This window comes from Leptopilina boulardi, unplaced genomic scaffold (genome assembly GCF_019393585.1).
Source record: "Leptopilina boulardi isolate dan_hultmark-lab unplaced genomic scaffold, ZJU_Lbou_2.1 LbouV2_316, whole genome shotgun sequence".
Classification (NCBI taxonomy): Eukaryota; Metazoa; Arthropoda; class Insecta; order Hymenoptera; family Figitidae; genus Leptopilina; species Leptopilina boulardi.
In genome coordinates, this window is record NW_026137881.1 from 3,727,256 (window position 1) to 3,743,322 (window position 16,067).

General features: G+C 26.4%; 1 protein-coding gene across 4 annotated transcripts in view; it reads right to left on the reverse strand.

Annotated features, from left to right (window-relative positions):
• Nucleotides 1-16,067, reverse strand: part of LOC127284011 (uncharacterized) — a 240,551-nt gene that overhangs the window by 63,295 nt on the left and 161,189 nt on the right. For 3 of the 4 annotated variants that reach the window (XR_007843416.1, XM_051309274.1, XM_051309275.1), the window contains one exon: nucleotides 14,511-14,595. Coding sequence is in view for 3 of the 4 variants with exons in the window: in XM_051309274.1 (XP_051165231.1) it covers nucleotides 14,511-14,595 (85 nt within the window). In the remaining variant the exon portion in view is untranslated. Of the gene's footprint in view, nucleotides 1-13,910; nucleotides 14,189-14,510; nucleotides 14,596-16,067 lie in introns of those variants that run through there. The other variant, XM_051309277.1, reaches the window with a different exon arrangement.

The window sequence follows — 16,067 nt, forward strand, 5'->3', positions numbered from 1 at the left end:
TAAAATCCAATATCGCCAGTCCGGTGATATTGACAATATCGCTCGTTCATTTTCGACTAAATGTTTAGCTGTTTTGGCTAAAACATTCACCGGTTCAGTTGTAGTTTTTTTTCCGTGTACCCGAATTTTAAACCTCAACTATAAATTATTACGTGAAATCGACCATATGTATACCTTTGACTGCTATTAATGTACAATTTCAGTCTCTTGAAAAATTATCAACATAAGTAATAGTGATTACATCAATATATATTTATTATCGAGGATACACATATGCGCATTATTGTAACTGTCATGTGAAATATATAATAAATTAAAAGAAAAGTAGAATTAATTGGACTCTTTCAGAAAAAAGTTAGTGTGCCATTTTTTACTCTCTTTGTTATATATATATATATATCTCGTTGATGAAGCCTGTCATTTATCTTCTTTAACTGCCAGACACATTCGTCATTCAACTTTTTTTCTATATATATTATATACATATATATTTATATATACAGTAGCTCTATTATGGAGTAATCTTTAAATTGAGAGCCTTCGTTTTGAGCCACCTGAGTTTGAAGTGTATTTCGTGTTATAAATCCAACAGATAATGACGACATGTTTATACTCATCATTTGTATGCTAGACGATGAACTCTGTTCGTGGTCGTTTGCCTTCTCTCTCTCTTTCTCTTTCTTTCTTTCATAGTTATATACCTCTTTTATTCACATGCCGAAAATTTATGTATCCTGACGAATGTAGTCTGAATTGCTCGTTTATTTACGCACGTGGACAGAGAAAGAGATAGGATTTTTTTTTTTTTTTGAATATAAAAGAAAAAAAGGGTAGAGAGAGAGAGAGAGAAAGAGAGGTCGCAATAGAATATGCTACCGGAGTTCTTAAGTGGAACCACTTAAAATGAGCGTGAGTCGATTTTTTATACACCCACCGTGGCTTTAAAATTTCACAATCATCTCTATAAGTTTGTCTTTAACTTCCGTTCAACGCCAATGATGATCATATACTTTTCCTTTATATCTCTCTACTATACATAACAATGACTTTGTTCATTCTTATGGGATACTAAAAATCACTGTTACATGAATATAACAATGTCACTTTTATTATAAACCTTAATTTATATACATTGTTAAAAATGTTTACAGCTTCAGTATACATATATACATATATACATACATACATACATACATATATATATACTAGGGGGGCTTTGCTCCCCTGCGCGCCAACCCCCTATTTTGTATTGGTTTTGTAGATGTTTGAGTTAATGTTTAGACAATTTCTGGAATTTAAAACTATTATTAATATATTTTACTATTTATTTCTTTAAATGTTATTTACGATTTTTATTAACAATAATTTTTAAAATAAAATTTATCTAATTTTTTAAATTATCCAGCTAAAATTTGACCTACATTTAAAGTTATGTTCGTTTTTTGGTCATTTTCCTTCAAAGTTTGACCTAAATTTTAAGGTTATGTTTGTTTCTTTGTCTTTTTGTGCCAAATTTTGGCCTAAATTTTGAGGTTATGTTTGTTTCTTGGTCGTTTCCTGACAAAATAACTTAACCTTAAAATTTAGTTCAATTTCGACGGAAAATCCATCTCTCCCTCAACATAAGGAAGGAGGGGGAGCTTGCTGCTCTATTCAGAGTCTTGAAACAAACATAACCTCAAAATTTAGGTCACTTTTGGCGGAAAATACGGAGAGAGGGGTGGACTTTTGGCCCTATTCAGAGTCTTGAAACGAACATAACCTTAAAATTTAGGTCATTTTTTGCGAGGGAGGGGGAGAAGGGGGGGACTTGCAGCTATATTCATCTAAATTATAAAAAAATAGAAACCTTGAATTAGGAAAAATAATATTAAAAAATTTAGGTAAAAATAATTAGAATTTTTCTGAGTTGAATTTTTTAACTTTTGTTTACATCAGTTTGGAGTCTATTTTTTTAATACAGAAAATAAAATGAAAGAAGGATGTAGAAATTTAAATTTGGACCTAATACAAGGCACATTTACGACGTTCTCTCGTCAGTTTTCCTTTCAATTAACCTATTTTTTTTACACTTTTTAATTTTAATTTTCTAACTAGTGTTCTACTTCTATATTATTACAAATACAGTGTATGAAACACTTAAGAACAATTATGAAAAATCTCGCATGCATGGGGGATCGAACCCAGGACAATTGGGACTCGAGCCAAGTACGCTAACCACAAAGCCACGTTCACATACAGATCTCTTATCTAAAACTTTTGTTCTTGTATATTAAAATTCTACTATCCTTTATATATTTGTAATCACAGAAAAAACCTGAACTCAAAATGATAACGTATGCTACACATTTTGATATGCAGCAAAAATGAGTCAGGTTGGTGGCGCCACTGTCTATGTCGTTTAGCATTTACTCATTTTTTGCTGCGTATCAAAATATGAGACTATAAGTTTTTTCTGTGATAGCAAAATAACTACAATATCTTTAAATTTTTAATCTTTTAATAGTTTATAATAAATAATAAAAAAAATTTTTTTTTAACCTTCACCGGACTGGAAATTTTTTTAAATATACGCGATTGATATATTTTCTTCTTTGTATATTGCAATAAAAACTTGAAATCATCCAGTTTGTTTCTGAAATTGTTATATATGTTACCAAATAATATATTTTATTAATATTTTGTTGATTTTTTATTTGTTTAAACAATTTATTATTAATAATTTATAACTTTTTCAAATATACATAGACAGTAGCAAAATTTTATAAATTTGTTACCTTTTCTTCCAAGATAATAATTTAAAGATTATAAATAAAATAAAATATATAATTAAATTTGCAACAACTATTATTATAAATTGTTTAAACAAATAATTGCTGTTTTTTATTAACTTTTTTTCCAATGTTCCAAGAAAGTTGTAATTTTTTTCTAATTTTGCATACAAAAGATGTTAGTAAATTAATGATAATAAGTTAATAAAGGAATTGACTCTAACAATAAGTAAATTCTAAGTAAAGTCCTTGATTACGAATTTGAACTCAGATTTAAAAATTCAAAATGGCGGACACAATATGGTGTCTACAAAATTTTTAAATCGACGACATTTGCATAAAAATGGTTTCTTTATGGTTTTTGGGGTCGCTAAAACCAAATTTGAGGTCAGATTTAAAAAATTCAAAATGGTGGACTCAATATGGCCACCTAACATGTCGAAAAATTTTTAAATTGATTCGATTCTTTCAAAATTTGGTTTTCGGGGTTTTTTTTAAAAAAATCGAATCAATTTTAAATTTTTCCGCCATATTGGGTGGCCATATTGGGTCTGTCATTTAAAATTTTTTAAATCTGACATCAAATTTGAATTCAGCAACTCTAAAAACCCCCGAGTACCAAATTTTGAACGAATCGAATTAACTTTAAATTTTTCCGCCATCTTGAACAGTTTTGGGCCTACAAACGATTTTTCACTAGACTGCGAAGGGGTTAATATAATAATAATTATTGTAAGAATAAAAAATTATAATATAACTAATAATAAAGATAATAATAATATAAATAATATAAATAATAATAGATAGTAAAAGTAATTTATAAAATTTGTAAAATAATTATCAAGCAATTCTATATATTTGTTATTTAAATATTTTCAATCAATTTATATACCTTGTCATGAGATATATATATATATATATATATATATATATATATTATAAAGAAATTCAATATAAATGCACACGTAAAAAAATACATTATACATAATATTGGAATATTGATAAAACAATTTTTTTTCTAAAATATATGTAAACGCGACAGAAATATGATATTTTCAAAGGAATATATTTATTCGATAAAATATATTTTTTTACAAAGTTTATATTAACCGTGTGATTGGAAACCTTATTTCAAATTCACATTCATTATACATAATGAAACATGTCAGTCATATATACATGAGGTATCAATTTGTTAGCATTTTCTATCCGATTATTTATTAAAAAAAAAAATAATAAAAAATAAAAAAAATGAGAATAACGTTAATTACTGGTGAGATCTATCAGAGCTGTCAAAGTTAAGTAAAGATCATGATAATAGATTATCCGCGGCTCTCCATTATAATTTACTATCATAAACTCAAGTCACTTGTATATATATATATATATATATATATATATATATATATTGGCTTTTCTTGATCGATTACTATGTTTACAGATACTCCTCAGATAGATATGACGTTAAATAATGCTCTTGAGAATATATTTCCAATCTCCAATTACCTCATATAATAACAGGTGCACACTGATTATGTGTGTTTCTTTTTTTTTTTTTTTTTTTTTTTTTTTAATTAACATGAGCATCTTAATGCATGTCAAGGATTATAAACTAAATTGCTTATAATTTTCATAAAGTAGATTAATAACAATATTAAGATATAAGGAGAATAATATAATTTAGAATTTTGTATGATCAGAAAAAAGTTTAGAATTCAAATGCATACTGTTTTTTTTACAAATTTTTTTACGAAAACCACATTAATAGCCAACTTTTGTAATGATAGGAATTTTTACGGTTTTGTAGAACTTTTTTTTTGCAAAAATCACGATTTTCAACGATTAACGTCTACAAGGGGCTATTCTACTCGCGCATGGGGCTATTATACTCATCTTTATTTTTTAATTAATAAAAAATTTATATTAAAATTAATAAACTTGACACTTGGTGTAAATATTGTTTGATATATGCGGCTTTATTACAGAGGGAGCTAAATGTTATTACTTAAATTTTTGTCAGAACGCAGAAAAAAATTTATAAAGTCGTGAAAGTCTGAAAATTTTTTTTTTTTGCATATTCACCAACTTTATACTGGGATTTTGAAGAGTTTTATATAGTATTTCGCAAAATATTTCAAATGTTGTCAATTTAATTGTGATGGATCCGTACACGTGATGCGCTAACTTTTTATTGTGTATTTTAAGAGAATAGTGCAAAAAAAACTAAAAAACCAAAGTTCTCTGGGTAAATATACTCACTTCTTAAAATGTAATTATTTTTCAAAAATTTTTTTTTTTTTTGTAGAAGGTAAATAATAGTGTATATAGTGCATCTTTTGTATATACATTTTTGACATCCTTTTGTGTAAAAAAAAACAGAAATATGTATAAATTATAAGATTTTACAGGGTAGAACTTAACCTCAAAAAAAGGAACTTTCATTAATATTTATTATATGTTTTTCAAGTTAATTTTGTAATTTTTTCATCTTAAAATAACTTAAAAAGTTTGTTCAAAATTATATTCAGTTGTTTACTTAACCTAAAAAATTTTAATTTAAAAAAAAAATTTACCTTTTGTAATACACAGAAAGCTATAGATAAGCTTTCATATAGCTAAAGCTGTATAAAAAAATATTAAGGGTCTTTTATAAATATACAAACTTTTCTGAGTATAATAGCCCGAACCTTGGGGCTATTATATTCACCAGTTGGAGCTATTATACTCACTACTTTAAATTTTTATAAAACTCTGATATAAAAAATTTGTTTGCTTTTTATCATAAATGTAGATTTTAGTAAAATTTCAGTGTTTAACTATCAAATATGTAAAACAAATGTCATAAAAAGATTTTTTTAGATTTTCTATTTTTTTTTGTAATCTAGCCTATCAGAAGAAAATATTTCATATAGCTAAAGCTGTATAAAAAAATATTAAGGGTCTTTTATAAATATACAAACTTTTCTGAGTATAATAGCCCGAACCTTGGGGCTATTATATTCACCAGTTGGAGCTATTATACTCACTACTTTAAATTTTTATAAAACTCTGATATAAAAAATTTGTTTGCTTTTTATCATAAATGTAGATTTTAGTAAAATTTCAGTGTTTAACTATCAAATATGTAAAACAAATGTCATAAAAAGATTTTTTTAGATTTTCTATTTTTTTTTTTGTAATCTAGCCTATCAGAAGAAAATATTTCATATAGCTAAAGCTGTATAAAAAAATATTGAGAATATTTTATAAATAAACTAACTCTGTTGAGTATAATAGCCCTAACAACCGCGGGGCTATTATACTCACTACTTTAAGTTTCTATAAGTTGGGTAAATAATATTAGCCAAAAAATTTTAAACGTTCAAATGAACAAAATTTTTTTTTGCAACTTCTTTAAGTACGAATTTTATTACAAAATATTTTTTTAAATATCTACAAAAAAGTTATTAATTTAATAATTGTTTAATTTAATGTTTTATTTTACATTGACATTATATTTTTTAATAATTTATAGATTCAAAAAAAATATTTTGTTCATTTGAACGTTCAAAACTTTTGGCTCATTAAAAAATTTTTTTTGTCAACATAACAAAAGAGTTGAAAATTTTTTTTTATTTAAATTCTGAATTTTTGTGAAGCACTGCGATTAAAAAAGTAGCGTTTTTTTTTAGTATTTAACGGTTGATGGTATTTTGGATTAACAGAAATAAATTTTGGTGATTTGATAATTTTGTTTTAACAATTTATTATCTAAAGACAGATCATCATTTTTTATACACAGAGTGATTGTGGAATGAAGAAGAAAGCAAATTTTAGATTAAATTCAATATTTATCCAAATTGCGACTAACTTGAATTTTATTCTACAGTAATGTTTAATTTTTTTATGAAGAGAAATTTTGGATTAACTCTACAAAAAATTTTCTGAGTTCACTACTGGTATCAGTACCAATACTGTACCAATACTGTACCAATACTGTACCAATACTGTACCAATACTGTACCAATACTGTACCAATACTGTACCAATACTGTACCAATACTGTACCAATACTGTACTAATACTGTACTAATACTGTACCAATACTGTACCAATACTGTACCAATACTGTACCAATACTGTACCAATACTGTACCAATACTGTACCAATACTGTACCAATACTGTACCAATACTGTACCAATACTGCACCAATACTGCACTAATACTGCATCAGTAGTCAATTTTTGACAAAAAACATCACAAATGAATTTTGAAAATTTGTACTTCTAATTTTTGCTAACATAATTATCATTACCACACACAATTTTTATAATCGATTGTTATTATTATTTCCAGCATTTATTTGTATAATTCTTATTTGTTACATGCTACAATTATTAAATCCAAATAAAATTGTACACAACGATTAAAAATTTACGAATTATACTTAGCGGCAATATCAGCAAACTTGTATCCATTATATTCTGACAATGTTTCCTCATTCTTATTAGAAATAATTCCATTTTCAGCAATAATTTCCGGTTTGTATGTTGTTGATGAAACAATTGGTTTCAATTCATCAAGTGACTGATATGATTTCAATGATAATCCATTTCCGAATGTATTAGCAGTTTTCACCAAATGTGGCGAATAAACACTCGGCGATGATGTTGATAAAATGGGTGCAAATTTTCCCGAAAAATGATGATGATGATGACTTTCAGGTGTATAAGTTTCAGAAACAATTGATGATCCAAATGGTTTAGCGGTGGTTGAATATGTTGAAACATCACCTACTCCTAAATTGACTTGTGGTGTTGCTGTGTATGTTGAAATAATTTCTGATTTTGCATCAATTTGTGGTGCATATGGATGAGAAACAATATCAGGTTTTGGTGTAATTGCAACTGATGATCGTGATAGAAGATTTGTCAAATAATCCTGAGCAATTTTATAGGTGTTTAATGGTTGTTGTTGTTGTTCTGGAATTGTTTGATAATTTGTCGATTTGATTCCAGTTGGCAGTAAATGGGTGGCAAATGAAGATGATGATAGTTGAGGTTGTAAATGAATTCTCGTACTTAATTTATTTTCAGGAACATTAATTTGTGAACTTACAAAAGTTTGTGGTGGCAATTCAGTGGTAGAAAATGCAATTCCATTTTGTTGTACAGAATGAGAATTATCATTTGCATAGGTATGAAGTGCATAATTTTGAATACCATGCTCCGCTGCTGGCAGGATGTAGACGACGCCTTCTTCTTCTGCTTCTTGTGTTCCAACAGTTTCCAGTAATGTCAACGGTTGATAATTAGTTGCCAGTGCCCACTTGACGCCATTTCTGTACGATGAAGGAAGTCGCACTGCACTTTGCGATTGTCCATTACTAAAGCTCACAACAATGAGAATTGCAATAAATGACACAAGCAACATTTTCATTGTGCTTTTTTTGTACAATTTTTTATTCAAAATTTGTATTCAAAATTTCTTCAAAATTTGTATTCAAAATTACTTCAAAATTTGTATTCAAAATTTTTCCAAAAATAATTGTTAAAAATCACACAAAACTGAAGTTGTATTCGTTTGAAAGAAGCGACTTGATGTGTGCCTCAACATGCGATGCGCTCCAGTTTATATATCCAAGATCTTTGCCTAAAAATGTTGGTAAAAAATGCAAAAAAAAAAAAAAAAAATTATTTAGGCCGGATCTTTGTTTGTTTCTTTTTTTCTGTTGCGTCTGCCCTGCATAACTTTTACGAAATGGCTAGAATCACTATTTTACGACATCTCTGAGATATGCCATTGGCATCCGCCTTCATCCAGATAGAGTCCTTTATTTGCTCTAGAATTATATATGTGTCCAGGTCAGTTGCGGCTGAATCCTCTATATATATTTAATCGGATCGAAAATATATATTCGTTCCAACATGATTAAAAATGGAAACAATTAACGCGCTCAGCGAGAAATATATGTCAGGGATATATAGTGGAGAAATATTTTGCATATGAACCTGTGACATTTCATTTTTACAAAAAAAAAAAAAAAACTGTGGCATTTGTCGAGAGGGGTTTTTATTTTATTTCTTTTTTTTCGTTATATATCTGGATCACTATAAATTCAAGCATATTATATTATTATTCTATTCATAAAAATGGGAGTATTTTAGGTGAGAATTTTTTAGCTAATATGTTAATGAGAATCGCAGAAAGTTTTGTGGTTAAAATTTATTTTATTGACCAAAAAAAAAAAAAAAAAATGTTGAGAAATAAAATCAAAAACTGACCTGTATTAGTTTTTTTTTTTTTTTTTTTTTTTTTTGGTTACACAAAAATTTATCTTACATTTTTTTTTATAAAAATTGCGTAATTCCATGTAAATTATAAAACAAACGAAAAATAATAAGAAACTTAATAATTGCAAAAAAAATATGAATAATTGACAGCAAAAATTTTTGAGTGATAAGATGTAGTTAAATAAGAAAATATATGGTGATTGCTTATAATTATAAAAAAAAAAATTGCCACATTGAAATTGCAGTAGAGATTATCTTAATGATCCGGGAACATTATTTAAATAAGAATATCATTGTTTGGTCATAAAAAAAATGCCACTTCATTTACATAATGGTCAACGATTTTTTTTCTATATATTTTAATTACTTAATGACTTTAAAAAAATCTTCTCACCATCGATCTTATATATAAATATATTCAAAAATAGTGAGTTTTCGAGCTCGTAGAAGATAATTAAAAAAAAAAAAAATTTTTTTTTATGATATTGCAGATAATCGAAATAACACGTAAAGGATATTTTTCACAAATTGCTCTCTTGAGATTGTGAAATACCTCATTTTTTTCCTCTCATTTTTTTTTAAACGAAAATTTACATTTTTTAATGATGTGGATTTTCTAAAAAACATATATATATATTTTACACCGCGAGTCACCAGCAGATATACAATATATTAATTGCTAAAATCTGCATAAATTAACTGACTGTCTGTTAAATTAGTTTTATAACATATTTAACAATTTTTCAAATCGATTAAAATGTTCAGTTAATTATTCTTGGTAATAAAGTATGTCAGATTTATAATGATTGTATGAAGTAATATACCAAGTTTAATAAATATTTTCACATATATATATATATATATATATATATATTTATCAGAAGGATAATAAAATAATGACTGTGTGGAATTGGAAAAATATATAAGCGCAAATGATAAAATTTATATGTTGAATGTATGTAGAAATTTTTCCCGATTTGTGTGTATAAATAACTAACTAGAATGGACAATAGTGTGGAATAAAAAAAAAAAAATTATCCCATAAATAAAATTGTCATTTCTTGAAAAAAAAATCTAGGTAAGTATAAAATATATTTCACTTTTGAACAGAATTTTACTTGACTGTAAATTTGTGTAAAAATAAATGAATTTAGATTTATATTAAATTTACGTTTTTTTTTTTGGTCGAAGGTGAACGAATATCAAGAACATTATATTTACACATATTTTCACGATTACTTAACTTTTCACATTGACAGAATAGATTTATATCTATAATATAGATGGATATTTTCTTGAGATTATTGCTTGAAATGACATTAATCGCAAATAATAAATATCCATATTTTCTAATCAGAAAAAGTAAATATATTTCTGTACAAAAAAAGTTTTATATTTTTTAGAAAACTATTTTTTGCTAAATTTTGTTTAACTAGAAAGTTAAGTAAAAAAATTTTCTAAATGAAATAAAAATGTAATTGGAAAATTAAAAAAAAAAAAAAATTCGTTGGTCGATTATGTTAATCCATTTTCACTTTCACTGATTCTAATTCTTATTCTCACTTTCATTTTCACATCTATTTCCACTTAATTTTTACCATAATTTTGATTTTAATTTCTACTTCACTAATTCAAATTTCTACTATTATTTTCATTTCCAATTTCAATTCCACTGATTCCAATTTTTATTTAAGTAAATTTTCACTTCCACTTTCACTAATTCTAATTTTCAGTTTCATTTTGATTTTAATTTTCACTCTGATTTTCACTTCCACTTTTACTGATTATTAATTAGTGAAAATGAAAATTAAGAATAAAAATTAAAATCAATTTAAGTAAAAAAGAAAGTTAAAATTAGAATTGGTGGAAGTGAAAGTTAAAGCAAAAGTGAAAATTTAAATAAAAATTAGAATTAGTGAAAGTGAAAGTGGAAGTGGAAGTGAAAATAAGAGTGAAAGTTAGAATGAGTGTAAATGTAAGTGAAAATATGAGTAAACATTAGAATCAGTGAAAGTTAAAGTCAAAATAAGAATGGAAATTTGAGTCAGTGATGGTGGAAGTGAAAATATGAGTAAAAATCAGAATCTGTGAAAGTCCTAAATATTTTTTAACTGAACTCAAATTTTTTTTTAAATTTCTAAATACAAGCAATAATTTATGAAACATAATAAAACTCAAATAATTACACTATGTCCAGTATGTCACATGTCATACTTAATATTTTTTTCCAATTAAATAATAATCGCTCAAAGTGATGACAAAAAGAAGAAATATATTAAAAAAAAAGAAAAAAACTCACAAGGATAAATATAGGCTTGTAAGCTAATCATCTCAGTCTCTGAGAAACTTTATTAACAACAATTTGCCGAAGAAAAATGCATATATAGAGAGAAGACAAGTTGGTAAAACGAGAAAATCTGACAGATGAAAATAAATTGCTCCATGAATCAATAAGATTTCTTCTTATATCGAAGATTATTAATTGGCAAAATTGCAGAGTTATAAACATTGATCGACGGCAAGACACATTTAAGGTTTACATAATTCACATATACATTTACACATATATAATTTATATAAATACAAATATGTGTGTATATATACTACAAATTCAAGAATGATATATGACAACTTGTAAAATATTTGTCAGTAAAACATAAAAAATTTCAAGATGAAAGACTTGCAAGAGTTAATTATTCTTTAAATCATCAACCGGCTGTAAATATATCTTTGGAGGTTATAATAATGAAAAGTTGAATAATTTATAGTTTACTAATAATAATAAAATTGTCTTTTATATAAAGAAGTTTTATAATACATTTATAATATACACTTATTTTACATATGAAAGATATGATTATTTTTTTAATTTAGCATATATATATATATATATATATATATATATATATATATATATATATATAAATTTTTATGAAAAATGGTGATAAATCTTTCATTGAGAAAGTGGGAAATATTATTTTAAAACATAGAAGTGAGTATATTTATTGTTTTTGAAATAATGCTTCTGCAGAAATTTATTTTATGAGAAATTTTATATTTTATTGGTCAACTTGTTATTTTTGGAATTTTGATGATCGTTAATGACAAATCTCTGATATTAAATTCGTAATGAGTATAACCTCGAAAACCCCCGCACGTACCAAATTTTTTTGCAAATTTAAACAATTTACAAAAAAAAAAATCTTTCGCCATATTGGATACGACATTTTGAATTTATTGAAAATCTGACATCAAACTCATAATCCGCGACTTTAAATAATTCTATTAAAAACATTCAGAAGAATAAAATAATTTTTGAGAAATATTAATTTTTTTTGTTACATTCTTATTTTCACTTTTATTCTCACTCTTATTTTTACTTTCATTTACGGAAAAAAATTTTTAAATTCTCATTTTCAATTTCAGAAATTTTTTCTTACTCTCTCATTCTCACTCGTGCATATGAGATTTGGAATGAGAAAGTGAAACAAAAGTTTTTTGCTAACTGATGAAAAATTCGATGTCAGTTTTTCAAAATTCAAAATGGCGGATCCAATATGGCGGATGAATTTGTAAAACTTGCTTGAATTTGCTTAAAATTGATAACTCCTGCGTTTTTAGTGTCGCTGCGAGTACGAATCCGCAGTCAGTTTTTTAAAATTCAAAATGACGAATCTAATATGGCGGATATTTTTTTTAATTCAACGAATTCAATTAAAATTAGTTATACTCTTAGGTTTCTGGGGCCGCTGATTACGAATTCGATGTCAATTTTTCAAAATGGCAGATCCAAAATGGCGAACGAATTTTTGAAAAATTGATCTAATTTAACTGAAATTTGTTACTCGGGGCGTTTTTGGCGTCGCTGATTACGAATTCGCTGTCAGTTTTTGAAAATTCAAAATGGCGGATTCAATATGAATGAAAAAAATGTTTCAAATCAAGCTAAATCTTATATGAAAATTACTAAACAAAGGGTTTTTAAGGTCGCTGATTATGAATTTGATGTCAGGTTTTCAAAATTCAAAATGGCGGATCAAACATGGTGGCGAAAAATTTAAAAAATTATTTTGATTTTGTTTGAAACTTGTTTTTCGGAGGTTATTTTGAAGGTATAATAATTGATTTCAATTTTTATGTTAATTTTTTCAAAATTCAAAATGTGGCACAAAAATTTAACAAATTTTCTCAAAAAAAAAAAAAAAAGTTTCTCAAAATTTCTCTAATAATTTTTGGACAATTAAATTTTTTTTAATTATACACTTTTGTTTTTCAATGTTAATTCGCAGTTTTTATTTGTTTGTGAGAAATTTCTATATAATATGTATATTACGCACTACTGCGAGAAAATATATATCTGATCGTGTATTTAAAATAAATATTCATATATATTTACAAATGTGCAGTGTTTCCATTAAAGATGGAAATATTGTTACAAAATCGAAATGAATATTCATTGTTGTTGAAAGCATATTATAAGATTGCCTATATATGTATATATATATATATATATATGAGTATCGTGTTTCATCTATAGTTAAGTGAACGATAATTTTTACCCAAGGTAATTAGTTTCGATTACAAATTACAACTAAAGACATGATTTTTGTGAAAATTTAAAGCATAAATGCAACCCTTAATTGAATTGGTCGATTCGAATTGCTGTTTTTTTTTAAATCTAATTACATCTTTTAAATGTATATTATATATTAAAAAAATAAATTATTTCCAAATAAACTCTTGTCTTCATTTTCAAACGTTTTGCGTGTATATATATATATATATATATATATATATATATATATATATTGCTTTGATGGTATAGAGCGTATCAGGAATTTTCAATTTTTTTCTAATGGCACGTTGATTGCACCTCGACAGGCAACAAAGTTAAAGGTAACTATCGGCATTTTGCGATCGTTAAGTCAAGTAATATATATTTTATGCCCGCGCATTTTGCCTTCGAGGCATTGAGTCTGCCTCATAAAGAGGAAAACGTATTTCACATTGGTGCTTCGGCCACGTTGACATTTTGTATAAGCACGCAATATAATTAGCGACCATAATCGTAAATAAGGTAATTTGCATGTATTTTGTATAATAAAGATATTTTATGCTCGGCACGAAATGCGATGCTTTATGTCTGTCGACAAAAAAAAAAAAAAATAAATAAATAAAATAAATAAAATAAAGTTTTTCGTGCTGTTCAACTGGTTTTGCATATATGCAATGCCAGAATCGCGGTCCACCGCACACGGTCTTTTTACTTTTATCACTAAATTTTCTTTTCAAAATATAGACAATATAATATAGTTCATCTTGAGTGCAAACGTTTGTCTATATAGTCAATCATTCCCAGTTTGATTTTTTATAGTGAAATGAAAATTTAAGTGTAAAATTTATATAAATTATTTAATTATTATTTTCGTTTAGAAAATGTAATGTAAACTTGATGGGGTACTCACCAGTTTTCCCGATTTCTAATGAGGCCTTCGTAGGAGAAACTGCATAGCGCCCGACAAGGCTGTAACGCTTTTCCGAGTCAATTTTCTAAAAAAAAGTAATCATAATTATTTATTTACAATTTTTTCAAACTAAGAAAACTATCCACGCCCTAAGTAGAGCTCTATTTTTAAAACTAGTGATTTACTTTTGTGGAATTTATGGGGTACTGTCTAGTTTTCCCTATTTTTAATGTTGTCTTAAGGAAAACTATCTAGTGCCCGACATGGAAGTAACGCTGTTTTGCATCAATTTCTCACTAGGAAGAAACTAGTCAATGCCCTTTCAGTTTTCCTATAATCACTCCATTATTAGCTTTAAGTTTTAGAAACTTTATTACAAAAAATAATTTTAAAAACTTAATTTATTTTAATTTTGCCTAACTAGGAAAACTAGTTGGGTCCTTATCAGAGCCCTATTTTGAAACTAGTGACTACCCTTTTTGGATTTTTCAATCGGAATTTCTAGTTAAACACCAAAAATAAAAAAAATTACTCTCGCAAAATTAAAAAAATGTGCTTGATGAGGTACTGTCCAGTTTTCCCTATCTCTAGTGTCCAGGGAATCTAATTAGCCCCCGTCAAGGCTACTAGGATTTTAGCCCGAAATTTCTGATTAACTCCCTAAAATAAAAATAATTTCTTTTGCAGAAATTATCCCAAAACTTGCAGTATTCAAAATAGGGCTACGACCAAGTCCTCGCCAGCTTTCCTAAATTAATAAAATGCTGTTTACAACTAAAAAAATTCTTTATACTTCTATTTCAATAAAAAAATTTTTATTCTGAGAATTTAATAATAAATTCCAACCAAAACTCAAAATACGTTATTAAATTTTAAAATAAGGCTCTAGTTAGGAACTCACCAGTTTTCCTAATTTAAAAAATGTGTAAATAAATTAAGTTATCAAAATTAACACTTCTTGAAAAAGATACTAAAAAATTAAATCATTGTATACAAATATTTTAATCATTTTCTTATTCCGGGGGTGCTTGCCCTGAATAGTAATAGGAAAACCTGACAACGCCCTGACTAGTTTTTTCATTATGAAATAGGTTCAAAACAGTGTAACAGACCTGTTGGGCGCTAATGAGTACCTTTGACAAGGGCTACACCAGAGATATAGGGAAAACTAGAAAGTGCCTCATCAGATCCACATTTCAATTTTTCCAAAATATTAAAACTCCTTTACAAAGATTTCTTTTAGTAACTAACATTTTTACAAATAACCTTTATATCTAATTTAAATAACTTCATTTTTACGTTTTTTTCCAAACTAGGAAACCTAGCGACACACTAGTCAAGGCCCAATTTTAAATAGAAAAAATTGTACCAATTTTGTAAACGGAAATGTTAAATTACGTTTACTTTTTTTAATATAAAATAAATAGTAATAAATATTACGCAAAAAAAAGAATAAATATAATAAAAAATTATAGAGAAAAATATATTATTCTTATCACGAAAAATATAAATAGTCTCGAGTCAGTAATTTTGTTTCTTTACCGAGACGGATAGTAA